The 26,751-nt window shown below is 41.2% G+C and overlaps 1 protein-coding gene across 4 annotated transcripts in view; it reads right to left on the bottom strand.

The window, feature by feature from the left end:
* MYLK3 (myosin light chain kinase 3) overlaps positions 1-26,751 on the bottom strand; it is a 36,778-nt gene extending 10,027 nt beyond the window's left edge. Inside the window, exons 1-6 of one of the 4 annotated variants that reach the window (XM_054199700.1) lie at positions 26,628-26,751; positions 8,526-8,616; positions 6,794-7,232; positions 3,323-3,894; positions 1,405-1,510; positions 175-268 (exon numbers count right to left, since the gene is read on the bottom strand). In XM_054199700.1, coding sequence (XP_054055675.1) covers positions 175-268; positions 1,405-1,510; positions 3,323-3,894; positions 6,794-7,232; positions 8,526-8,616; positions 26,628-26,636 — 1,311 coding nt within the window. In that variant the 5' untranslated portion in view covers positions 26,637-26,751. Of the gene's footprint in view, positions 1-174; positions 269-1,404; positions 1,511-3,322; positions 3,895-6,793; positions 7,233-8,525; positions 8,617-9,603; positions 9,890-12,106; positions 13,065-25,217; positions 25,375-26,627 lie in introns of those variants that run through there. The other 3 variants (XM_054199698.1, XM_054199697.1, XM_054199699.1) reach the window with 3 other exon arrangements.

Below are 26,751 nucleotides of genomic sequence, written 5' to 3'. Positions count from 1 at the left end.
ACAAACAGTCATATCAAGTCCAAGCTGTTACTTACTGAGACAGATTTTACAGTATTTGATACTACGCAATGACAAGTTGCCTCTTAGGGCCTGATTCTGGGAAGCCGTGTTAAGGTGCTTGCAATGAGGCCAGGTTTAGAGTGTGCTCACTTGGGTTCACAGAAACATACTTACCCTCTCTTTTGCTCCTTTCACTTTTATGATTTTGGCTGCCAGGTTGAGACCAGTGGATATTTCCGTGCACTTGTGAACTTGCCCAAAACGTCCCCTGTTGATACCAAACAAAAGATGGGAAACCGACCTAACACAGCTCACTGCAGAAACTTTTCATACAACTATTCTTATCATTGATTAAAAATAGCACAGTACAAAGTGAACAGAATGAGGTGCCCAGCAGCATGAATCTCCTCTTTCTCTCGGCTTACGAAGGATTAGTTTTATCTTTCCAGCCAGTTGTTCAATGCTTACATTAAAATATTATGCCCCCATCATATTACTACATTTCACTGCGGTATGATGACCTGATGATATTCTTTTTTGGTTCTGTAACTGTACCCGCTTGCTGTCCTTCAGTGATGCGTTAGTGGGTATATTAACAAGGATATTTCTGTCCTGATCTCATAACTTTTTAAATGACTATAAGACCAGTAATTGTAGCCACTCCACAGACTGCATTTCTTGGATGTTGTAAATTCTCCCCCATGTCACCCAGATATGTTAATGCCCCTTGGGATGATTTCTAAACACCATCTTCTCTGCTATTGCATCATCAGGCTTATACTTATTAAGCCATATTTGTACTTGGATCAACCCGTAAATCAAACCTTCTTGTCAGATAAGTAAGGATATGAGAATACAAAGGCTGAAGCAGCTGCAGACTTCCTATGAGTGAAAACTAAACGTAAGGTCAAAATAATTATAACTTCTCCCTTGGTTTTCTTTAACGTGCAGGTCAGCACAGAAAAGAGATTTTGCAAACTGCCTGACCTAATGGGTTTTGCTGACTTCAAATGCTCTGGACCTGTCTGCCTGAAGGTTACAGGTTTTCTTCATAAGACCAGCTATGGCCAGGATTATTATAACAAATGCAAAACACAGTCATCCAAGATCACAGTCCAGCATCTGAAAATGGAACTGTGGCAGAAACCAGTCACCTAAGGGACATCCCTGCCACACACCCCAAAAATCAACAGAAAGTTCATACAAAGAGCCCAGGCAACAGTGATAGCCCAAAAGGCCTCAGAGATGAACCTGCTGACTCTGGCTGCAGTGGGCTTGTATGTGCCTCACCCACAGACACCTTGGGGCTGTCTGAAGAAGATAGCTCTAGCTCTCCAGCTAACTGCATTTCTCCGTGCCTTAGCCACCACCAGCAGTACGGCACTAGGGACAGGGAATACTTACCCCCCCAGTACTTCGTGATGACACACCGAGTAGCACGTTGTCACCTCGGTTTGCTTGACACTCACTATGCGGTGTTCGAAAGGAGCCGGAGGAGAAGGGCTGTCATCTAAACATGACACAAGCCGGTCATTGAGATGCTCCTGCACACATTTCACCTCCCTCACAATACTGATTTCAGTCCATGGGACATGCATATCACCTGGTTGTGTTTGCTAAGTGTAACGAGAAGTCTCAGCTGCCTTCCATGCTCCCAGTATCCACAAAATCATACTCTTGAGCTCTCCCCAGCTTCAGCATTGCTGTTCCTCAAGGGATGAAACCAGTTCCTCAGACAGGCATTGCTGAGGCAGTGGGGACCACAAATGCGCACACACACAGCTCCTGCCTCACCACAGCCCTCAGTGCCCCTCTGGTGGTGGGGCACTAGGGCAGAAACACTGGGGACAACACAAACACCCCCACAAGCCACATCCCACTGCTGCCCACAAGCTGCTCATGCAAACACCCAAACCAGAACTGTAGTATGAAGTGCACTGCCCTCTCTCCCGTCTTTTCTCTTTGCTTCGCGTTCCTCTACCACACCATCATTTTTCCTTCTACTGGAATTCAGACAAGCACTGAAGTATCTGGATAACATTAAGCATGCAATTCCTTCGCTATTTTTAGAGTGGCATGCAAGTAAAATAACCACTGCATTTGCAGCTAGCCGTAAGAAGGGAGGTGCTGAAAATATCCAAAATCTCTCTGTTACTTCAAGCGAGGGACTTTTACTGCTAACACCATTTTACAGATGAGGAATAAATGCCCAGAATGGAGAACAGGATCCCACCTCCTGAATCTCAGCCCTGTTTTTTTAACACAGTAAACCCACTGGACACCTTTAGAAGATCAACATCTTAGTTTATGCATTAACAGAAGAGGTCACCTTAAAAAAAAAAATCATCTGCAAGTTTGAAAAGGTTACACTTGATCCTCTTTTAATCATTATATGGCAGCTGGAAAGACCACCTCAAATACACAGCACTGATAAACGGTGACAGCTATTGCTAAGATCAGGAAGTTTCTCCTAGCAGTGAGACTTTTGCAGACAATGTCCAAGTTAAAGCCGCAAACATTAACATTACAAGTAGCAAGTTTAATCAGTTCCTGGGAAGCTAAATCAGTTAACCATGATACGCTTAACATCCAAGTTTTTCTGGGATAAAGCTTCCATAAACCCACTTTTGGTGTCCCCCATTCAAAGCAATTTTACAATGAATCTCCAGATATCTTAGGCTGCAATTTAGCATGTATTCAACCCATCTCCAGCCACTGCTGAGAAAGCCAGATCCAGGTCAGGACGACTACCCATGTATGTATGTTCTGGGACATACACACACCTGTGCTGACAGGAGAGATGACTCCCTGAAACAATGCGATCAACCGTTCAACACAGTAACCAAGAAGAGATCGATGGCAAATAACACAAAGACCACAGCAAGATACTCTTCCCGCAAGATTTTGCTGCTCTCTGAACCTCCAGTCCATAGCTGCTAAAGCACACCTAGTTTGCATACTCTCTTAAAGAATAAATGCTTAATCTAAAAAAAAAAAAAACGAATTTTTTCAAAATTACTCATACTTCTGATCACACATTTACTTCACCCAATTTTATTTTAAAGGAACTTTTTTCCCCAAAACACGCTTTAAAAGGAAAATTACTATTAAAATAATTTGTACGAATGTTAATTGACTTGTTATTTACATAGTCAAAGGTACCCATGGCATTTAGGCAAATGCTCTTGAACGGTAAGACTGAGCACTGGTCCAATTACTATTGCATATATTGTACATATATTGTGTATATTGTATATAACACACACAGGTAGCACAAAAATCTCAATGTAGAAGTTTCCAAGAGTAACTGCGAGCAACTTACCAAGGATCATTTCATCCTGTGTGGGAAGCTCTTTGCTAGCTTCCAATGACTTATTCTCTTCTGGTGCCATTCCTGTACACCGACGGGCACCTTTTTCACTTCCCCCTGAAGACGCAGACTCAGATTCTCTCCTCTCAGAACTGGTATCCGTCAGGGATTCTTCTGCTTTTGCAGTTTCTTGATGGATTTTCACTTCTACTCCCAGATCTTTCGTAGGCTCCTTTGTAGAGGTATTCTGTGAGGTTATGGGCTTGCATTTTAATTCTGATTTCTCTTCAGCTTTTTTACCTGACTTGGGTTTGCTCAGTAATGGCTGTTGCTTCCCTGTTTGAGGTGCAAGTTCATTTTGCTTATTGTCCCGTTTCACTTCTTGATTTGGCTCAGTGCTGATGTTTTTAGGACTCTGTTGAAGTTTTAATTTGTCAGGCGGCTGTTCGACTCCTTCTGCTTCTGCTGCTGTGGAGGATGGGGATTTTACTTTGGAACTTTTACCTCTGCGATCATTTAAGTTTCCTTCCTTGGTCATCTCAATCTTTTCTTTCATTTCAGTCATATGTACATTGATGGATATCCTGCAGAGCAAACAGTTGACATTTTATGCAGACAACTAGCCTTGCTTTTGTAACTTTGGGGGGGAAGAAAAATCTATAAGCTTCTGAAATCACAGCTTTCTACAGTATTAAAGAAATCTAACCACATCAATCCCCTCAGGAAATACTCACAACCCTACTGGAAGGGCACCAAAAAGCGTGCTGATGTTTTTTCTGTATCCTCATCTCTGTATATGCCTGCCTTCTGCTGAACACAAAATGTTCACTGCAAAGTGTTAATCCCACATTTGAAAACTAACTTACTTTTTGCAACTATTACAGTTGGTCTAACAACATACCATCACCTGGGCAGAGGGGGGGTACTGACTGCCTTCGCAAATTACAGACCGATTATCTAAATGACCGACTGCTTATACAGCTCTACAAATCCAAAGGTTTGCATCCCTCCCAGTCCTCTTCCAGCTGGCTGACTTGCATACTCAAACATCTGTGTTTGTGTCTTCTGATGGGACAGCATTCTTCCCACACCTTTCTGTTAAAAATGTAACTTTCCTAAACTCTCTCACTCCATCAATGCTATATTCTTGGCATTCTAGCTACTGGAAACGTTTAACAATTTTTTTTACCTCTTATGTTGCCTAAAAAGAATACGGGTTAAACCCAATTCTCTATGCTCCTAAAATCCATCAAAGACATTCGTGTGACAATTTTTGAGTCTACTGTTACTGCTCCAACTGCGACGAGCACACAGCCCGATTTCAGTGAGGCTGAATTCAAACTTGTCAAGTTGTAAAGTAGATTTTATACAACAGCAAATAAAGAAAACTTCTGATGTCTAGGAGAGAACGTACCTCGTTTTCGCAGAAGTTATTGCCTCTTTCAGTGGATCGGCCTTATTACAAAAGGAAATGTTTCTGCTTTTGCATAACAAGAGTCTGAAGTTTCTCATTTTCAGCACCTTTAGCACCCTTGTGTTGTGCTATGAATCAAAGCTGCACCGGAGCGAGCTATCAGAGCAGCTGAACACAGCTCTGAGCAAACACTTCCACTGCTATCTAGACAAGCCTGAACTCGGCAGGACTCTTGGGCATTTCTCCAAGCAGAGGAACACAATGTTCTTTTGACACTTCTGCATGGGCTTACAGACTTCATTAAAAATTGTGTTCATTTTAGAGAGGCATTTACCACCCTCACGCGACTTCACACACAAAAGCATACCGGGTACCCAGTGCAGGAAGGCTGCAGCTTCCCCCTGGGGTTCACTCCAGGTTCTGCCTTCCAGTTATCCGTCAGCCTCCCTCCTCCCCAAACGAAAGTCTTTGGGCCTCAGACACCCCCCTGTCCAAACCAGTCAGCTGCTTCAGAACCTAATGTTTATCTCCGAGTTCACCGCCTGGCACATCACAATCAACCAGCACTGACCGCCAAGGGGTAACGGCAACTGTTCCTCCATGGCTTCACGAAAACCTTGAGCCACCCTCAAAGGACAGCACAGGCAGAGGCAGTGCTCCAGTGGGCAGCAGGGCTGGACCTGCTCTGGCTGTTGAAGCACAGAGCCTATGGCTGCTCACCAGCCAGAGCCTAAAACCCACAGGGAAAACACAGGGAGGCCCCTCTGGTTTTAGTGTTGTTACAGCAACTAGTTTGGAAGTAGCAAGGTCTATAAACTGTACGTAAAGTTGTTCCTGAACATTTGAAAAGAGGTCACAGTAGTGAAAGCTTCTACTTTCTCCTGCCACATCCTTACACTCAGCCTCTTAGGAGAAAAATATCCCAGAGTGCTAGTCTTCACAATGAGCCCTTTCCCTCGTGAAGCCTATGTGCTGACATCACGACAACTTTCATTCATTTTGGTAATTTATTCTTCATTCACTTTTTTTTATTATTTTTTTTTAAAGAGTTCTGTAATCCCAGTAGACACTTACCCATTGCACAGGAAGATTAAAGCGTCCACCCTACATTCACAATATACACAAGTTTTCAAATGAAAGTCCACATACACAACAGTAGTGTCATGTTCTTGTCTGGGCTTCAGACACCAATTTGTACACACAAACAGTGGGGGAATTCCACACACCAAGTAACACACACACATATATGTGTGTATGTATATGTGAGGCTGTCTATCACCCATACATACACACATAAACAACTTTATATCCACTAGCCCAGACAAAGGCGGCACAGCAGTTAAAATCTGCCACAGAATTTCCCTCTGTTGAGGTTTGGTTGGTTGGGGCTTTTTGGTTGTAGGTTTTTGTTGTGTGCATTTTTTTTTTAATTTAAATAAATGGAATTAAAATCAAATCCTAAATAAATAATTCAAAAAGAAATGGATTATGAAAGACATATTACAAAACACCGATATGAGGAAAAGATTAGGCTAATAGAGATTTATAAAGGAACAATCTGATTATATCTTTCTTTAGGTGACCAAGGCATAAAAAAACCAAACGACAAAACCACTGAGAACAGCAAACAAACCAAATTATTTGATTTTGTCATATACTAGTAAATATCTCAAATTCCTTTCATCCCCACAGTTATAGAAAGAGAAGAATTGGAAAGGAGTGAGTGGTTTATGAATGTCCTACTTGAGCTAAGGTGGTCACCTTTTAACTCTAATACACAGGAGCCCCAAACACATAAAAAGAGTCTCCCCTAGATCTAGCTCTCTGACTCCTTGGCTTCACACACATTTACACAGGGCCCTTGCTGCTTTGAGGTTTTTGCCTTAACCGTTTGTAAGGTCTCAGCACTCCTAACCTACCATGGATAAAAAAAACCGAGCATGGCTGTTTTTCCCCTGGATCATGCCTCAGCACGAGCTGCCTCCTTTAATGACCTGGCTTTCCTTTTTTTACTTCTAACACATGAAATGGTTTCAGATCACACAGAAAGCTACCAACAAGGCCATTACCTGGTACGTGTCACCTCACACCCTGTGTCAGATATAGCCAGGGATGTGGAGGGTACAGCTTCCCGGGATGCCGCACTCGACAATGGAGGTTTGTTTTCATTCTCTCTGAGTTTCTGGTGAGCAAGCTGCCCGTGGCACTCATCCAGGCGCAGGGCTCTGTCCATATCGTGTGCTTTAGCGGGAACATTGTGGTTGCCTACATGATCTTGATTTACGAAGGGAAGACCGTTGTGTTGATTCAGAGTTTTGACACCAACGTCCTTTGGCTGTTGACAGCTCTTAGAGCTGTGTGTTTTGCCAGCACCTTCTACTGCTTGCTGCTGCGCTGTCCTCTCTTTAACTTGGGGCTTGGAGTCAGCTTTGTGGGCTACAGCACTAGAAGTGTTCACCTTCTCACGTGCTCCCTTGTTTTCATCCAGCTTTTTCCCACTTTTTGTCTCTGAATAAAATAAGCCATTAATAATATATCCTTGACAAAAGTGACAGCAAAACATAGAGGGAATAAAGGAACACACCATTCAAAACAACCTATGCAGTTACATACATCTGAAAAGGTAGCAAGAAACTCCCTAAAAGGTTTGAAATCCTTACACCAGCAGCCTTGAGACAACCATTATTAATACTCATGGGTTAATCAGAGGTTTAACTGCTCTGCTGGCTTTCCAGCAGTGTTACAGATTGAACTTGGATTTCCATAAAGCAAACAAAATGACCAGCAAGGCTCAAGCTCAGTGCATCTAAAATCTGAAATCGCTCTGCAAGCAAGTGTAACAGGTAGTTCAGTGTAACCACAGACCTACCCAGGACCCTCCTGAACCCAAAACTCCCTCTACCCGATTAGAAGGGCAGAGGCGCACTGAGCAAGACTCCAAGGGACGCTGAGGCTTGAGACAGAGCCTTTTGCATTTTCCACCAAGCACAAGAAGGTTCTTCAGCACCTTCTCATGACAATGATTGTGAATATCAACAGTGGAAATTGCTAGGGTAATTTCTTTCAGGATTCAGCATACACAGGGAGCTGGCAATCAAGGTTAGCTCACAACCCTGCATAGGTTTTGAGTCAGAATTGTGACCATCTGCTTTATTTTTGTCACTTCCTAAATGATGAAGCTAAAAAGGGGATCTCCCATAGACGATTCACTAACAATTTGTGAAGACGACAGCACGACAGGGCCCGCTCAACATCACGTTCACCCCTGTTGCAACTCCACAGGCATAAATAATGGATGCAACAGGGCAATGCCCTGACAGATGGGTCCTAAATAGGAATCTAGCCCTGACATGGCAATGAAACTTGTTGATGAAAAAAAGATATTCCCAATGTCAACATGTTCCTTTTTCAGAGAGGGGAGGAGGGAGGACTTCAGATATGTTAAGGGGAAAGAATTTATTAGGTTCGCTATGCGATACTGCCACTACCTTCATGGTGTCTCTGAACAAGTACTGCTCTCTTACTTCATCTCACTATAATTCCAAAGCAAGAAACCTGTGCAGCCAAATAAAGGTGCTTCTTTTAGTTTCTTGATCTTCTAGCGTTTTGTGGGGTTTGATCCGGGGGACAGATCATCTTGGGGAGGAGGTGAGAACAATTATTTTCCCAGTACCGGTGGACAAAGTTACTTGGTTACATTTGAGTAATTCAGGTAGTGAGAAATAGCAGGCTATTAATTTCCAGTTTGTCTGCTGCACATTCTAGAGTCGAAGCTTGTAGCATGCCTGGAGTGATACATACCTTCCAGAGGCTTCTTGCTTTCAGTTTGGGTTCCTCTGTTACTAAGCACATGCTTAGGTTTTGCACCGCTCTCCTCAGGCTTATCTTTGGCCTAAAAATGACAGGGGAACACAAAAATAACAGTTATGGCCAAGAGTGTTTATTTCCCACTAGGTTCCTCCAACTATGTGGGTATTCAGATTCTGTAAACAGGCGCTGACACCTCTGATCTTCTGACTTTTTAGTTACTGCTGTGTTTACTCCCTTCTTCCAATCTCTCCCTGCTTTTGCAGGCAGGCATACTTCTAAAACAAGATGGCACAGAATAATACATTAGCTCACTGCCTTCCAAAATTCTGACCACGAAAGACTTTGCCTCCTTTCATCTTTACTGATATTGATTAAAAACCATGACATGTGAAACATAACAGAGAGATTAGAAAAATAAATGGTACTGTATTTCTGTTGCTTTTCGGCTGGTGACTGAAAGATAAGCAATGTCTCCGAAGATATTGTTGATATATTTGTCTCAAGGCATTGAACGATTCATGATTTGAGCTATGGTAGAGACGATACAAAAAAAAAAAAAAGCCTTATGGTGACTCTTGTAGATGTACTTGACATTATATGTGTCACCTTTGGCATGGTTAAAAACAGACTTTCTCTCTTCTAGAAGCAGATTTTTTTATTTTTAAGCACATTTCTTACTCCAATTAAGAAAGGAGAAGGGATATTTTGTAATAGCACCACTTAACGCTTCACACAACAATACATTTGAAAACAAATTAAAACTAAATAATATTTAGCAAAAAGCATTACACAAAAATAAGGCACAACTTATTTCTTGGTTGACATACAGTTAAAGTCTAGTGATGAGCAGCCTCCTATCCTTATTTGTACAAGCAAACAAGCAAATCTGAAATATTTCTGCAGATAACTCTGATTACAAGATTGCTGCAAATCAGCCCCTTCATCTGTTAGTATTACAAGCGGTTAAGGATTTCATGCTCCAACCACATAGATGCCACAACAAAGCCCTCCCCACCCCCCTTCCAAAAAACAAATCACTCCAAGAGTAAAAGTAGTAAAAAATCATTACCATTTTTATTACAGCTCTAAGCAAACCTGCAACAATGACCAGGGGGAACATTATTCTTGCAAAATCCTATGTGCAAAGAAAGCCTTGGATAAGTGACAGTTTAATGCTGGTGGGTTTTTCTGTCTGTTTTCTAAATAAGAAGTTAGAGGTTTGGATCCTATGAAGCTCAATTCACAGTCTTTTATTGATTTGACTCCAACCCTGCAAAACGGCTTCCATAAGTTCCCATGGCATTCCTGGAATGCTGTCGTACCATCAAACAGCTTCACACAGAAATGAAAACATGACCTCCCCACTCCCATCCCCACACTGAGTACCCTTGCACCGAGCCAGCTCCCTGATAAGCAGCACACTGTTACAAAACAGCAAAGGCTGGAAAACAGAAACAAGCAAGTAGCAAATTCCTTTTGTGAGCAACCCCCGTGCAGCTGTGGAGCTCTTTGGACAAGTCTATACCGTGATCACAAAACAAGCTGCAAAAATTCGACCAAAGTTAGCACACGGCTCAGCATAAGCTAATTTGTTTTTGAATTCACCCGTGCTTTGCTCCACGTTGCCCCAGCTAGGTCACGCACGTACGCTACCTCACTAATTCAAGCCTAGTTCAAATATCACTCAACAGCCGGTGATCAAAGTATAGACACATCTTAAGGTCTTATAACTGACCTTATGCTCTGATTTCAAAACTGTTCACGAGCAGAAACAAAAAAGGAGAACAATGATGGTCACATTGCAAAATGGGAGTTAGTAATAAAACTCCCCGCTTGCCCAATACACATTGCCTGTTCTACGACCAAGGCAGTGGTTAGAGCCTGGGACAGAGACCTCTGCCCCATCCTAGTCCATCAGGTCACCACCAGCAGGTCATTTCACCTCTCAGTCTCTATCCGCCTATCCATAACATTTGGATGAAGTTCTGACCTCCTTCAGTCTCCTCTTTTGCAAACACCGATGAGGAGGCAGTGCATAGTGGCTAGTTGACAACTAATCCCAACAGTATGCTAGAAGTCCATGTGAAACATTCCTCCAGTATCCCTCACATCACCTCCCTTTATTTACATCCCTCCTTACTGCTGTTTTCACTTCGAAACTGACAGTCTGGAAACAAAATTAGTTTATCTTCTTTATACTCATCTTCACCTGGCCACCGATACACTTTGTGCTGCCGTTTCAGCCCAAGGTGTAAAGCCTCCGAAGGACTGTCTCTGCCTCCAAGCCTTTTGCAGTGACCGCAGGCAGTAACTTATACCAGTGCAGCTTTAACCAAAATGTATCAAACTTTTCCATTTCTCCAAAAATCTGTAGAACTGAAACTGGAACTGCAAGCAAGTACAAGCTTCACCTCTATCCAGAATTAAGATTGATACCTGTTATGATGTTTGATACCTGACAACGTATGATTTATTGTTCTCAATACTAATGGAAACTCTTCATAGATTCTTCTGTCTCCTAACAGTCTAGCTCACTTGTCAGCCTCTGGCACTTGAAACAGGAGTCCAGGAGAGCATTCGCAAAGCCCAAAAAGGTACGTTAGCATCTAGCATTGCCCTGTTCTTGTAAAAGTTTAGGTGTACCCTCCACCAAAACATTTTACAGTTTTGGTGAAAAAATATTTGGAGTAAGATACAAATGGACATTTAAATTTGAATCTAAGGTCTCCTTACTGTAATCATACCTCCACATACAAGAAGATTCTTGGAATGAACAAACCTATTCCAACTCTTGCAGTTTCCCCCCGCTTCTTCCCCACTGCAGGGTAGAAGTCATAGTGAAAACAGAAAACTCCCGTTAGCTAAAACTAATTCCAGATGCCTGTAACTTCTAAAACCAAGGTTAATCTATTCCAAAACACCGTATCAACTCTGTACCGGTCTTGCCTGTTCCTCCCTCACTGTCCTCAATAATTAAGAAATGCATAGGAATTGATATCTAGGAACTTGCAAACACAAGAGCTATTTGATCTGAAGAGTGAACAATGTTGATGGAGTTGATAAAGTCACAGGTTCATCATAAAGATGTTGCTAAAGACAACTTAGATGTCTATGGACATATCGATAAGCTCAGTAATATGGCCGTAAGTCAGGACAGGTTTTAGGAACTGGCATTGCATTCAGAATTGATATCAATCAAGGAAACAGAAGCTTCCAACATGTTACTCATACTTTTCACTGGGGCCTCAATTCAGTCACTAATGTGAATGACATTACTGATACTCAAGCACTGGTAGAAGCTGAATTTTCCTTTACAGTAGGAATCTACTCCTCATGCTTGTTACAGGATTGTCTGGCACACTTTGGGAACCTGGGACATAAGACCACAAGGCATGTTTTGAGCCTTGGTCTCTGCCTTAAGGGGCTTGCAATTCAAAGGCCACAGCAGTAACCTGTAACAGCAATACTGAAAGGAAAACCTGAATTATACCTTATGCAAGAAATCAGCAGGAGAGCCTAAGGCCCTGCCGCATAATAAAGAAAAATATGAAGAATAGTAAAACAAAACCAACCTCAACAAGGATTTCCAGCAGACTCCCCTTCTTCCAGGGCACAATGCCTTTGAGAATGAAATCCACTACTTTAGAATTTTTTAATACTTCTCCCACAAATGTAATAACTTTATCCAGTGTATCAACCCTTTTCTCTATCTTTGCCAGCCTCTCCTTATGCTTTGAGGCATCTAGCTGGGCAGCTTTCATCAATTTCAACACTTCTGAGCATATGCTCTGGATATCAGCCTGGTGAGTACCGTCCGATACCTTTAGGCCTTTTTTCATTGCATCTGTCTCATCAGGAGCTGCTCGGGATACTGTTAGCTTGTTAATGCCTTTTTCTACATCATCAATGCCTTTGTTAACTCGCTGCAGTTTGCCTGTCAGATCTTCTTGGAAATGCAACAGTTTGTCCATCTTTTCATTCAAGAGATAGAGTTTTTTGTCCATCATACTTAAATTGTTCACTTTTGTAGGCTGTAACTTGGTCAGGGCATTTCCCTCTGCAAGGTCCAAGCCACCCGCAGACATTCTGTCCAGACAGCAGGATGTCAGATAGATTAGGTCAGCTTCTCATTAATCATAAATTAGAAAACGAGTGTCTGAAAGTTCATCTTCTTTTGCTATTCCTACACCAGACAACCTCACTTATTGGAGTCGCTAGAGCATATCATGAGATAGCTACTGCACAAAAGATTTATTTCTGTGTTATCTATTTCTTACTGCATGCTTTCAATGATGGAGGTAATCTGGCACCAGACTATATTTTCTTGGGCCTCCTTGACGTCACAAAACCATTTAAAATTCTTTCTTGAGTGGCTGTTGATAGGCAAGCATCTTAACAATTGCCAATGCCTGAGCAGACCTCTGGAGGGAGAAGGATTGTTTTTATGACCAGTTTTAGTTCTGTGATAATGAAGAGAACTTGCTAGAGCATTTCTCTTCATTAAATAGGAAAAATATAAAAGTAAATTTGGTGGCCTTGTGCTAATGCTCAGAAGAATTCAGCTTTGTAGCATGGATGCAGAGCACCCGGCATAGACCCAGGGCGTGCTCTTTAGGTTGGCTGGCACTTGAATTTAAAAATAGAGTATAATGACAAGGATCTGAAACACGTATCTAGCACCAGCATGTCTTTGTCAACTGAAACTTCTAAAATTAAATCTTTCTCCCAGGCTATGAAAATGAACCAAGTAAAAAAAAAATCTTCACAAAGGCACAGCAGAATTAGTCCAACTATTAGCAACAAAATTATTAAATCATAAATCTTATTTAAAGGCTTTGTTACTGACTTGCTTTCACTTCTGAATCACAGCATGTCTACTACAAAAGTTACAGTCAGTCACTAGAGAACAGACCAGTAGTCACTTTATACTGCCACAGTTCTGAACGCTTTAGAAACATTAATGAATGTGTCTTTACAACGCAGCACTGACCCAGAGTCAGTCCTCTCCCACAGAGGATAAGCTGCGGCATCAGGAGATGCCAGACATCATGTTGTGTCAAATGACTGCGTCTAGTTCTCCCAGGTCCCTTTTCACTGCTGTATGTGTGTAGAGCAGGGGTAGAAAGCAGTGGGGAAATGCTGCTGCCACAGGAGTCTTGGTGCAACAGAACAACGGAACCACACCAAAGCCACGGGCTTTGGGATGCCGAGCATTCCTTTGCCTCCAGTCCCTTCCTCCTTTTTTGGAAAAAGTGAATTTGCTATATGGGATAGGACATTCTAGAAATTAAAATCCTTCCCCTACACACTGCAGAGCAGTAGTGGCACTAAAATTACCCTCTTGACAAGATGGTAAGTCCTTTCCACTTCTGTAAGACAAGGCTTTTTTACTATAAAAAATAAAACTGTTATGTCTACAAAAGCCACCAAGTATTATAGCCAGCCTGATGGTTCTGTGACATTTAGAGGCCAATAACCGGCTTTACAAAAGATACCAAAAGGTTTAATACTTGGACTGTTCATCACCTTCAAGGGAGGGTTTGAATACCAAGCAATGACTCTAGAAGAAAATTTGGCCTGTGAAAGCTGATGGGAGTTGGCATTTCATGCAATGTCGCTTCTCCTGATCAAAAAAAAAAAATATTTAAAGTCATTGGTATTTTCACAGTGGTCTGGGATAGTATGGCATAAGTTTTATGATACCTTATATAATCTTATTTTGATAACCAAGCATACAACGCAGTAAAACATATAACTACCTTGAAAGTATAGGACAGTGGCAATAAAACTCCACTACTGCATTTAAAGAATCAGAATTTTCAGACAAATGCCTTTAAGTAATTAATTCTTTCAAGCCTACAAACATTCTTGATAATAAATAATCAAAACAGCCAACATTTTTACTAAATCAAGAGTACCAGCTGAATGTTGTCCTCTTAGGGACAAAAAGAAAGAGGTAGAGTCATTCAATTGTTATATTTAAAGTTGGACTACTTGCAGCAAATATTTCAGTAAGGAAACCTAGCCATAGAGTCAGCCACAGTTGCATGCTTAGAACTTAAGTTCCCACCAGCAGTGTGCTATTACGGGCGCAGCACGCACAGTCGTGAAACAATGCAAGTACAATAAAAGTGCACTGGCCTCTGTGTGTGCTTGTGGGCAAATGGGAGTCTTTTGAAATCTTGAACCTTCTAAATTATTTAGCAACTGAGAGCCAAAAGCATTAATGCTGCCCCACTGTTATTTACTAGTGGTGTTATTCACATAATTCTGATTATTTAATCCGCCTCACATACAATGGACTCTAATGGTAAACGCTGTGTAAAACAAAAAAGATTAAAAAAAACCAGGAAGGAAATCTCTGAATTTATATTACTTTACACAAGCAGACTTGCCTGACTGCAGCTCGAGGGGCACAAATCATCTCTTCCTTCTCCTGATTCAGCCGCATACACTATATATTCCAGCTATATGGAACGTATTTCACCACCTACCTACTCACACTGTGCACTGAGATGTGTAAGATACCGTGCTATGGAGAATTCTTGCTACATGCAGCAAATATTCCTTGCTAGTGTTGTCTGAGGTACATACAGGGAAGATACAGCCAAAGCTGCCTCCAACTCAGATACAGCTGTTCAGCTTATAACACTACTTATATCACACAGTGCATCCATAAGCAACTGCAAAGTTATGGGTGGAATGAAGGACAGAGAAGAAGGAAACATCATTTGGCCCATAGTAAGAAGTTTTAAACATCTACCACAAAGTTATTAAGGTCAGCTTTTCTTTTTTATTTTGATTTCCTTCTCCCCTTTCTCGCCTTTTAAACTTCTGGTAAACACACAAAAAATAAAAATGGCTCCAACGAATCTAACTGATTGTTTTGTCTTCTGGATGATAATATGCTCAAGTTCTGGCAAAAAGTCTTGTCTTCCTTTTGCTTTGAATTGCAATAGAAGGCAATTTTTGTTCAGAACATTGATTTAGTGCCCAATGTTTGCATCTTATTTGAGCAGCCTGAAGAGAGCATTCAGTTCCAGTAACAGTCTCAAGCCTTTCAATACTTACCCAAAAAAATAAGAAAAAAACCCTAAATTGCCTGATTGCATATTGCAGATCACAGTGTACCCCTCCTTAAACATCACAAAAAAGTGCAGTTATTGTAACAAATGTAATAGCCTATTAAACTCACTTTTTCTTTGTGAGGAGCTATTGCTTATAATGACATTTTGCACTTACATGTTGCAACGCATGTTGCTTCATCTTCAGTACTCCCCAAATTACATCTAAAGAAGTGTTGTATGAGCAACGAACACCAGTGAATCTTGCAGGACCTCTGTAGAGTGCAGAGCTATGCTCAGTCACCCCATGATGTGACTGGCAAAACAAACTGATGAGACACAAGACCCCATCACAGCCTGGATGTAACTTGATTAAAGTTTCTGGTGGTAACCGGTCTCCTGTGGATTTCTGCTTGTTTCTACCAGGTAACAAAAAATGAGCACTGTGATCTGGAGTGTGTAGGCAACTGCCTCCATTCCATTAAGAGCTGAACTGAAATGAACTTCTTGGATACCTTTAAAATACCTCCAAGCTATCAAGTTTCTCAGGAGTGCCAAAGAGAAGGAATACAAATGCTGGAGAACCAGAACTGCAAATGACCTTGAATTGATGATGCCAAAGACACTTCTATTCTCAAGGGGCAAATGAGAGTTTATTCCTGTTTGGCTTCAATCCCCCACACACCCTCCCAAGTTGTGAAAGAGAGATCTCAGAAAACAAAGAGAAAAATTCACATTCAACACAAAGAATGATAGATATGGCGGTTCAGTTATGATCCCTCCTCTGATCCAAGGGAAGGAAAAGACTCAAAGATGGGGTGAAGAGAAAAAAAAGTAAAAAAAAAATAATCATCTACAGCATGTAGTAAAGTGACAGAAGAGGCTTATATCCCAAACAAGAAATGTCACAGAGGTTAAAACCAGCTGCTCAAACAGATCATCTCATTAGATTATTGCACCGCTTCCAACAACATAGTAAAACTGGAGATGGCTGAAAATATGAAGGTAAATGAAAAAATAACCTTTTAAAAGGCCAAAACAAAGTCAAAGTTTTATAGAGAACTTGAGGGCGTTGGGAGAGGTTTGCAATGGTTGCAATGCAACAGAGTTCTAGGGAGATAAAGAACTCAATGTGGTGAAACATACATCAGGAGCTTAGAAAAAGAAATAAACCAAACAGCAGATAAGTTCAAAACAATCTGGCTACATCTGCTAACACTAATGAGGCAAAAAAAATACTAATAAATATCCTTTACATATTTAGAAACCAGTTGTCAACTTTTTCAAGTTACACTGAAAATCTACTTAATCTACATCTACTTGCTGCAGCTCATTAATATACACTGCTTAGTTTCCCCTCCTCCCCACCCCCAGCAAATGAAAGGGTAACTTAATTTTTTTGGGGTATCTAAACTTTTGAAAAATTAAGCCAGTGAGTAATCTCTCACGAACAGCATGTTTCCTAGACACATGAAAGGTAATGAATCATGTCCACAGAGTAATGGTGCAGCAAGAGACCAGTTCTCATGACAAATGGCAAGCACTGAAAGGGCCATTGGCTCTCATTTAGAGGAATAACTTCCAAGGGCAAGATATGCCATGCAGTCTGGGTAAGCCTATCTAGTCCCATAGCTGGGTTTCCTGCTGAAATCAGACAAAAGATGTCCATCTGCCATATTTGGTGCTGTACTAGGAACTGGCCCACGCCTGCTTTAGAAGGTCAAGAACCTGACATTTAACAGTTTACTCATGTCGGCTGTTGGTTGAAATCCACCTGCACAGTAGAAGAGTCTATAAAGCACTATCAGTCTCCCCAAGTGACCCTGGCATGATACATTTCAGTATTGCCTAGCTCTCAAAAGTACAATGCTACTACAGCACAAATCAACTAAATCTTAACAATCACTATATAAACTTTTTTTTCCAGTCGGTAATGAAACACTCTCTTGCAAGTCCTGACTTCTTCCCCTCCTTCTATTTTATTCTTTTTCAGATAACTGAGTCTAAGTATAATGCTCCCAAGGAGGTGGCACAGCTAAGGATCAGTTAATGAATCTGCGATCACATGTAGTATTGTAATGCATCTCTGTCAAGCAGCTGACAGCAGAGAGCTGAACAGATCAATTATGACATTTCATTTACATCAAAGTGATGAGCTTTCTAGATAACAGTGTTTACTATTTGCCCACATGGCTTAACAAGAACCTTTAAGTCCTTCCTGCAGGTTACTTTGCCTCTCAGGAGGCCAAGAGAGCACCTGTTGCCCATCCACATTCACTCACTTGACCCCAGAGCTTATTCTCACCATCAGGTCTGTTACTCTCAGAAACTACTTTAAGAAGCTGTCTCAGTACTTCTAATTTTCATTCTTTCAAAAGTTTTTCTCTCCTTTTTTTTTCCCCCCTCTTTTTTTTTTTTTTTAAACAACAAGCTACGACTAAACTACTTTACGCACTTGGACCAGAAGAGTGGTAATTAGCAATGTTTCCCTGGTATGGTGGTAAGGATTCATCCTCCCACTCCTCCACACCCTTCAACAAAGAGCTCTTCTCTGAAAATTGAACAGAAAAGTCATGTTACTCATTCTGCTTTCCTTGAATTTCAGTGATTTTATATGTAATGCAGCCAGTTCCTCGTAAAGCCTGCTGCTTCTAAAGGTCAGCCACAAAAGTTACCCTTGGATTCAAGAAGCCTCTCATTTGCAAGATGCTTTCTCACCACTACTAGGAGCTCAGCAGAGAACTCTAGGGCACCTTTTATATCTGCCAAAAGCTCTTGTGTCTATGGCAGCTCGCTCAGGTACAAGTAATTGTAAGTCAGTAGGGATCCACCATAATGTAGGAGAGTAGCCTTGGCTGTGCAGTAATGCCAACAGGAATAAAACCAGTAAAAGCAAATTCTTGTCACTGAAGTGATGCAATAGGCCACTCAGTATAAATATATACATGGAAAAGATCTGTTGCATAAGAAAGGGTTATTTCTAGACAGCCAACTTTTTTGGGGAAAAAAAAAAAAAAACTTACATAATCCAGAGTTTGCTCCAAAACACACTGAAACCATCACAATTGTTCTCGCTGACTTGAAGTTTGACTGGCTTCAAATCAAATCCCTCAGAAAAGTCTCTGGTTTGCCAGCAACATGCTTTTGTTGGAGAAGATGAAAATCACCAGATTGCACTGTGCTTTGTGTTGTCTTCTGTTCCCTTCCTGCTTCAGAAGATCTTCTCAGCTTCAAATTTGAAAAATTACCACAAAATGCACACATAGAGCTGTACTAACTTGCCAATTTGTAACCATCATTTCCAACTTCACCTTTCTCAGCACCATGACTGACAACTGCTGTAAGAATATATCCAATTATTTCCTTGGCTCCTCCACACATATTTCCAAAGTTAAAAGGCAGTAATACTGTTCCCCCAACTACCCTTCTGCCCTTCATAGCTGCTGACTAAAGTACGATCACCTCCAGCACAATTTTGCATTGCATTGTTTCAGTATTTGAAAGGTAAAACACACAGGCATCTCAAATCACGTCGCACTGCGCTGGAATTAAGTGAATGAAGTGTTCATGGATGGCCACAGGAGGGGCAGCCTCCAGCCACTCACAAACCATTTGACTGGACTTGAGCGTGCTTTGGCTAATGGCACGCGCCTTTGGAAACTTTTCCGAAGCACTTGCAAAAGCAGTTAGTGCCATTGTTTCAGGCTTTGTGCAAGCTGGAGTCTCAGTTACTGATTTTTTTCTCTCTCACATTTCCATCTGACACTGTGGTACAACAAACGCCAAGTACTGTGCTCAGCATTCCTTGCTAATAATGGTCCTTACAGGAACCTAACAATGGGGGAAAAATTTGTTTTTTTAAGAACTCTCCTTGGTATTGCTATTCCCCACTAATAACCAGAACACCATATTAAGGAAATTCTAAATCACGTAAGCAGTCATCTGTCCTACAATGAAGCCTGTTATGTGCTATATTCACCTGCTGATCTAGATATCTCTGACATTTTGCTTTGACGTCATTCACAAACACAGGAATAACTTCATCAGTTCAGGCTTAGTCTCAACACAAACTCTGCTTTGAAAAGGATTCAGAGCAAGAGACTTTGGGCACAAAAGCTGGTGGTTTTGCGAACTCTTCTCAGTAATCAAATACTCACAGAGAAGCCACTTGCATTCCTTTAGGTGAATGCTTAAACGTCTGGCAAAAAACACTGCTGCCTCAATTTCAGATGTGCAAAAGATCTCCAGCTAAATTTATAATGTCTTTCATCAAGTTGGAAGAAAGATACAGGAAACAAACAAGAGAATCTTGTCTACAGAAAAGCTCGTCTAAAAGAAAATTACACTGCATGCCAGTGGAACTGCAGAAAGCAGCTAACAGACATCAAGCTTTCCAGAGCAAGAAAAGTGAAGGCAATTTTTTAAGTTTATCTCTCCAAAGCAGATAGTTTAAGAACAGTTGGGTGTGAATTAGAAGCCTTGAGTTAGGGCCACAGTGATACGACTAAACACAGTGATCCATTTCTCCATCTGTACCTCAGCACAAATATCTAGTAAAACCAGAAATCCAGCGCACGTTTGGTGCGGCCATTTCCACCCCCGGAACAGTAAGTACCCCCAGTGCTTCTCTGCAAGGCTTCTATCAGAACTCAGGAAGTTTTGCTTCTGAACCACCTTGCTACCTTAAATCGACAGGCAACAGACTCCAGAATATTCATTTTAAGCAAGCACATAGATCGTTCTCTGCACTCACAAGAAGCTCCTGAATTAAAACTACTTAACCATCAATTTTGCAATTCTGCTATTAGATCAGTGACAAATTAATCTCCAGACGCATTACAGAGACAGCTGTAGTGTAAACCCAGATACACTGATAATCAGTGTTAGACTGAAAAAACAGCACTGAGTCCTGGCACCATAAAGCAAAATCACTCAGGGGAAAGCAAGCAAGTAACACTGTGGATAGAAGATCCAGGATATAAATGGTTTGGATTTCATATTAGTTGGTATCAGCAGTGTTTGTCACTGAAGGACAGTAGGGCAGTGCCAGCCACACATCTAGTAACACTACATCAAGATCTTAGTGTAAGAAATTAGGAGAGTAGTTAAAACACTGGGCTGGATGCTGGAAAAGACTGCAGTAATATTCTGCAGAGAGGTCAGCAAGTTACACCTAGCAAGAGTCTCTACATAGTCCATGAAAATGATGGAATACAGAGCTCCCTGGCTCTTGTTCAGCCACAAAACAAGGGACAGGAAAATTCTGCAACAGTTTCTCTAAACAATCTAATGAAGAATGGATCTTATGAAATTCCGCATTGACCATAACCAGTGGAAAGCGCACTGAAACAAGCTCAATGCCCCACAGCAACGACTGGCAGCCTTCTACCTGACTTACCAAGACAAATGATCGCTGACAGCCATGGTGAGAACTGCTGCACAGGGCCGGATGACCCAGTCAGCCGTTTGATAACTTGTGCCAGTGTTTTCTGGCCCTAAGACTGAAAATTCTGTATAAAGCAAACTCAGAAGAAACAAGAAGGTCATTATTCAAATTTGTAGCAAACTATTTTCTTTTTATGGAAAGAGAGGTCAAGGAAGATGCAATTCAAGCTGTGCCAATTCCTAAAGAGGTGCTGAGAATTAACCAGGACCCTGAAGCTGAAGCTCCCCACACTGGGCTTCTGGGGGACTTCAGCTGAAACTAGGGACAGGAACCCACCAAGAAAATATCCAGAACAGAGCTATTTATGGGAAAAGGGCATTTCTATTTGATTGTACCCAGCCCCATACAATACCAGTGAGCATGCAGTGGCAGTGCTGGAAGGAATCAGGTCTCTGAAAAGAAGCATTCGGGACAGCACATACCTGAAGTCAGAGGCATGCGTAAATAAGCTGGATGAGCCAGAAAGCACATGTACTGCTCAAGCCTGAACACCAAAACGAGGACACAAATGAGAGCGTAAAAGGTGAGACACAAATATAGAAGACAACAGCAGGAGGACCTGCTAGCCCCTGCTATCTCAATTCAGCCATGGGAGAAGGTGAAAACAAACCTGGTTTGCAATGTCAGAGACTATATATAGTTTACTACTCTAGTTTCTGGGATATGAACTGTCTGAAAGGATACTCAATAGCATATATTTAGACTGCAAACCACTATACACTGGTGCAAAAGTTAAATTGGAGCATATGACACCTTTCTCTTGAGTTCCCACAAAGCCTGGGAAGACAGTGTTAACAATTAAAATGCTCAGAAATTTTCCAACCGTGTATTTTTCTAAAATTCCCATCCTTCAGAATGGCTTACTGTTTCCATTGATTTTTAAAATTTTTTTTTCCAGTCTGCCCACCTTTTTACCAGATCTCCATAGCAGTCTGCACACAGCCTACCAGGATGCTGGACCCAAGGATGGTAATTTAGACCTCTGCAGCACACAGACTGCCCCAGAGCCTGGGATCCCAGATGTAGTCTGCTGAGTAAAGGAATGACTCCACAGGTAAACAGGAGCCTGAACTGCAGGTGCCAAGGACTGGTCTCCATCAGGCCTATCCCAGCAGCTCTGTAATCCAAGCATCAAATAACTACACAAAACGGGAGACAACTCTTCAAAGCAAGACTAAAACAAAGGTAATTGTTGTGCAGTGCAAGATATTCAAAAACAAATACACAATAGTCAAGATGTGAACCAAGAGTACCTGAGAAGTTCCAAATAACCCTACACAGGACTCCCAGAAGAAATAGCAAAGTCTGAACAGCAAAACAAGCAAGATATTATCCAAAAAAATGATAGTGGAGTGCACACCCTCTATCACGAACAAGAAGTAGGAGAGGAGCAACAAGATTAGCTTATGTGAAGGACTAGGTGACTTCAGGTAATCTCATTAAGTGACCGTGTCCTAAAATAAGAGTCAGCTCCAGCAAATCAGCAGAAGAAAGAGGGCAGTTAAAGGACGGATGCACCTGAACATCGAAGTTGTTCAGCTCATGGGAAGGAAAAGCCTGATGGAAATATAGGCAACTTGGTCTTCAGGCACATGTTAGGACACTTCTATCACCGCCTCTACTAATGAAGAGTCTGATTAATTTTGGAAACACAAAACGCCTCATCTTACTGCTTGAGCATGAACCACGCCCTCCTGTACAGCTGAGCAATAACACAAATTTCCAAGCAGTCTGTAAACACAAGTCAGGCCACTGTTTACAGAGCTGCCTAGCGTTATGAGTTCTTCCATAACACCAGGATCAGCTGAGCCAGCCACTCACTTGAGTACAAGAGGCAGATCATCAAGTACTACGCCAAAAAGAGACTACAGTCAACAAACAGGCAAACAAACAGGTTCCACACTGCAACCATGGAAATCAGAAGTGTACATACACTCATCAGACCCTGCTGGAACAGGCTCAAACCCAACTTATAGACTGCCATTCTACATGGGAGAATAGAGGTCTCACTAGTGTTAATATTAAGCTTACAGATTAGAGCAGTTCTCACCAACTTTAGTAGGAACTGTATGCACGGTCCAAGACAGTATTTATCCCTATATGCTTCTCTGCTGGTGACATACTCCAAGAATGAATTTGAGTGCTAGCTTTGTGAATAAAACAAAGAATGATTTTCCAAGCGATAAACACGAGTTTGGTAAACTGGCCGGAGTGATGTAATCCAATGCAAGACATCCAAACCATAGTTATTTTTGATTCCTAGCTCACTGAGGACTAGGAAAACCAATAAATCAAACTAAATCTAAAGATAGCTTTTACCTGTGGACCTTAATGTGTTTTCAGAGGAGAAGTATCATTATCACTAATTTTACAGAAAGGGAAACTGAAGCAACGAATATGAAAGAATTAGTCACCCAACAGATCAATTACAGAGAAACAAGATATTCTGAATCTCACTATAGCCTTAATATTATTGTGAAATACTAACTCTGCTCTGCGCAGAGCCAAGCCACAGAATGCCATGTAGACAGAGAACTGCAGTACTGATTTTTTTTTCCCCAAGACACGACTAGTCCAAAAAACCCTGATCATTTGCTTTAACGGTTCTAAAGCCACCTTCTGCAGTCCTTCCTGAAATATCTTTCATGCAGTCCTCTGGCAACAAGCTAAAGAAAACCGCGTGTATTTCAGGGTGTTCAATATCCTTCTCTAACAAAAAGTTGAACATCGACAATTTAAACACATCATTATCTTTTCATCATGAAGAACACTTGAATAGTACATTCAATTAAATTAATAGACCAAATGTGTTTTTCTGCTATGTTGCCATAAATGGACAGTAAAGCATGTGGCCAGAGGGGCATGAAACGTATCTACTCTTCTGAGTCATTTTTTTTCTTATGTAATAAATGATATCCAGAAAATCATATTGTACTGTTGGCTATATTAAATCCACTACATGTAATAGTACATTAGATTAATTTGAGGCTTTGGAACAAGATCCTACTTGTTGAAATTAGTAGCAATTTTGTTATTTTCTTCAACTGGGCTAGAATTTGGTTTATCACTTGATTTAGTTCATTTACTCCATTGGCTTTTTAAAGAACTAAACGATTACAAATATAAACTCTTTATGAAAGCCCATTAGAGCTAGCATTGAGCAAAATACATGAGGAAATTCTTCCTTCAAAATTTTGAAAGAAGACAACCCTAAAAAACCCCCACTACAATCTGACCCATCCTCATTTAAAATGCAACTCCTAGAACTTTTTTTTTTTTAATTACTTGAACTATATTATATGTACATGGCATCCTTTTCAAGGTTGCTTAAGTCCATTTTCTGCTTCTGTCTGGATGGTAATCATCTCTTCAGCAACTCAAAAAGTAGGCAAATGCAAACAAACTGAAAAAACCCAGAAACAGTGTTTCCCTAGACTTCCTACCACTGTAGCAACCAAAACTTAACTCCACAGATAGCACTAAAACACGGCATGGTTTGATGAATACGTTATAATGGTAGAAAAGCAGATTCCTATTCTCTCTTCCACCAGTAACACCTCTACATCTCTCTCCTCTTGCTGGGTTTGCAGCCTGTCAACCGGGGGTTAAGCTTTCACAGAGTGAACGTCTTTAGTCTTTTGCTTTGTTTCCTCAGACCCTTTTGCAATGGGGTTCTGATCTCACAACTTCTAAGAGCACAGATTTGAGGTGTTGAGCACCTGGCATTCAAGTTGATTGCACTGCTTTTACCATAGGTCAATACAGAATTTGGCTCCTCATTAAATTGTCTCAGTGTGAGCCTGCCGACAGATTCATTGCCTTAAAACTCAGACATATGACAACCAAAGCAAAAAGCTGTAACAACCAAACTCCACATAATTGGAATGGCAGTCTGGCATCCTATGCTACAAACATACTGCTTGGAATAAGAGTTTTAATGTGCAAAGCTCTCACGAAAAATAAATTTATTTACGAAGGCAAAGCCTGCACTCATCATTTCAGAAACACCTCCTTGACATCGGCAGGTGTTTTGCAAGCCAACAGGCCGCACATCCTGGCCAAGAATGTCAAACACACACAGCCTTTTACAAAAGGCACAGGAACCAATACTGTGCCATCTAGAAAGTGTACTTTCAAACTCAGCTCGCCATGGAACACCAAGAAGTCCCTTACCGTAAATCTCTTTATGTAATCAGAAACACAAAATCCTCCCATGCTCAAACGAAGGGATCTGTGCAGGGAAGATTCTTGATATAAAGTTCCCATCCTGTTTGGCTTGTATGGCGGTCACTCAGGTAGCCTGCAGCTTTTTACTGAATAAAGCTGCACAGCCTCCCTGGATCTTGCTAGAATTCTGCTCGTGAGATAAACTAGGCATTTCATCTTATCTAACACTACACCAGGCATTTCAATCATTTCACTTCCTTATCAGCAGTACTAAGTTCTATCCGTATCCCAGCAACTCACTTCCTGAATTACTGATAACAGCTACTGTAAGGCATGGAAACAACAGAAGACGACAGCCAAATCTCTTGAGTCACTAGAGTCCCTTCTTCGCATTTCTCTGTTTCTTGGCTTATTTTTGCCCAATTTAACTTTGCTTTAGCTGTAACTTAAGGACGGCATGTTTGCCAAGCAGTGACAAGACTGTCATTTATCTGACTGCTGTTCTTTTTTTCAGTGACGCTGATCACTGCTGCAGGATATTTGCTTTAAAATAATATGATTATTATATATAGGGTTTTGATTCCAATTTCTTAAGCAGTAACATAGGAAGAGAGGGACAAAAGAATGGACAAAAAACGACAAATATTCACCCTTCATCAGAATTCATTCTCCATACCTATTTATGTCTTCAAGCACTGTTTCTACAGTCTGATGCTATGACATACAGCCATTCACTCCAGTCTGTAAAAAACCTTACAGCCAAACAAAAGTACTCGCACAAATCTATATTGCCCTGAAGTCCATGTACGCATATTTGTGAACCTCTAGATTCAGAATCTCTTCACATTTTTTCTGCCTACACAGTTAGATGAATGAGCAGCCAGAATGCAGACAAATGATGTTCCTTCTCGCACATTTGGCTCTCAACTAATGAATTGCTTTTAATTTTGCCTTGTGTTAAACATGCTCTTTTAAAATTAAGTTCTTACCTATAAGATTGTGCCAGTGGAGTACAAATACACATAGACAACAGACACCAAGATGCTGTATGACCTAAGAAGGAAAGTAAGTTCTGGAGAAGTAGAAGCAAATCCACTTTCAGTTTTCATCTGTGCTGTGCCTTCCTTTCCCACTCTGCCAACAAGTTACAGTAGAATTAGCTCTGTTTGATTACTAGCTACAAGTGATCTAACATTAACCTGAACCTCATCAGGCATGGGTAGACAAAATGACAGCCACCCACTATGGACCAGCAGCCTTTGAGCAGATGGACAAGCATCTCAGCGGCACCTGGGCTTAGCATGGGTCATGTCTTCACTGCTTAAATGAAAATAGAAGTGTCCTTTACCACAGGATGAGTGCACGTGCGCTCCCCACTAAAATAATCAAGCAAGCAATGGAGATAAGATACCATACCTTTATCATTACGATCTAAGAGATGTCAGGTCCAGAAGTGTGGGTATAGATCTGGCTACCCCTTTCACAGGAAACACAAGTGCCTCGTTTCCACTTGGGTTTGTACAGCAAGATAACCAATACA

Source organism: Rissa tridactyla, chromosome 4, assembly GCF_028500815.1.
Source record: "Rissa tridactyla isolate bRisTri1 chromosome 4, bRisTri1.patW.cur.20221130, whole genome shotgun sequence".
Classification (NCBI taxonomy): domain Eukaryota; kingdom Metazoa; phylum Chordata; class Aves; order Charadriiformes; family Laridae; genus Rissa; species Rissa tridactyla.
Note: the sequence above shows the minus strand (reverse complement) of the source record. Positions and strands in the feature narration are given on the sequence as shown.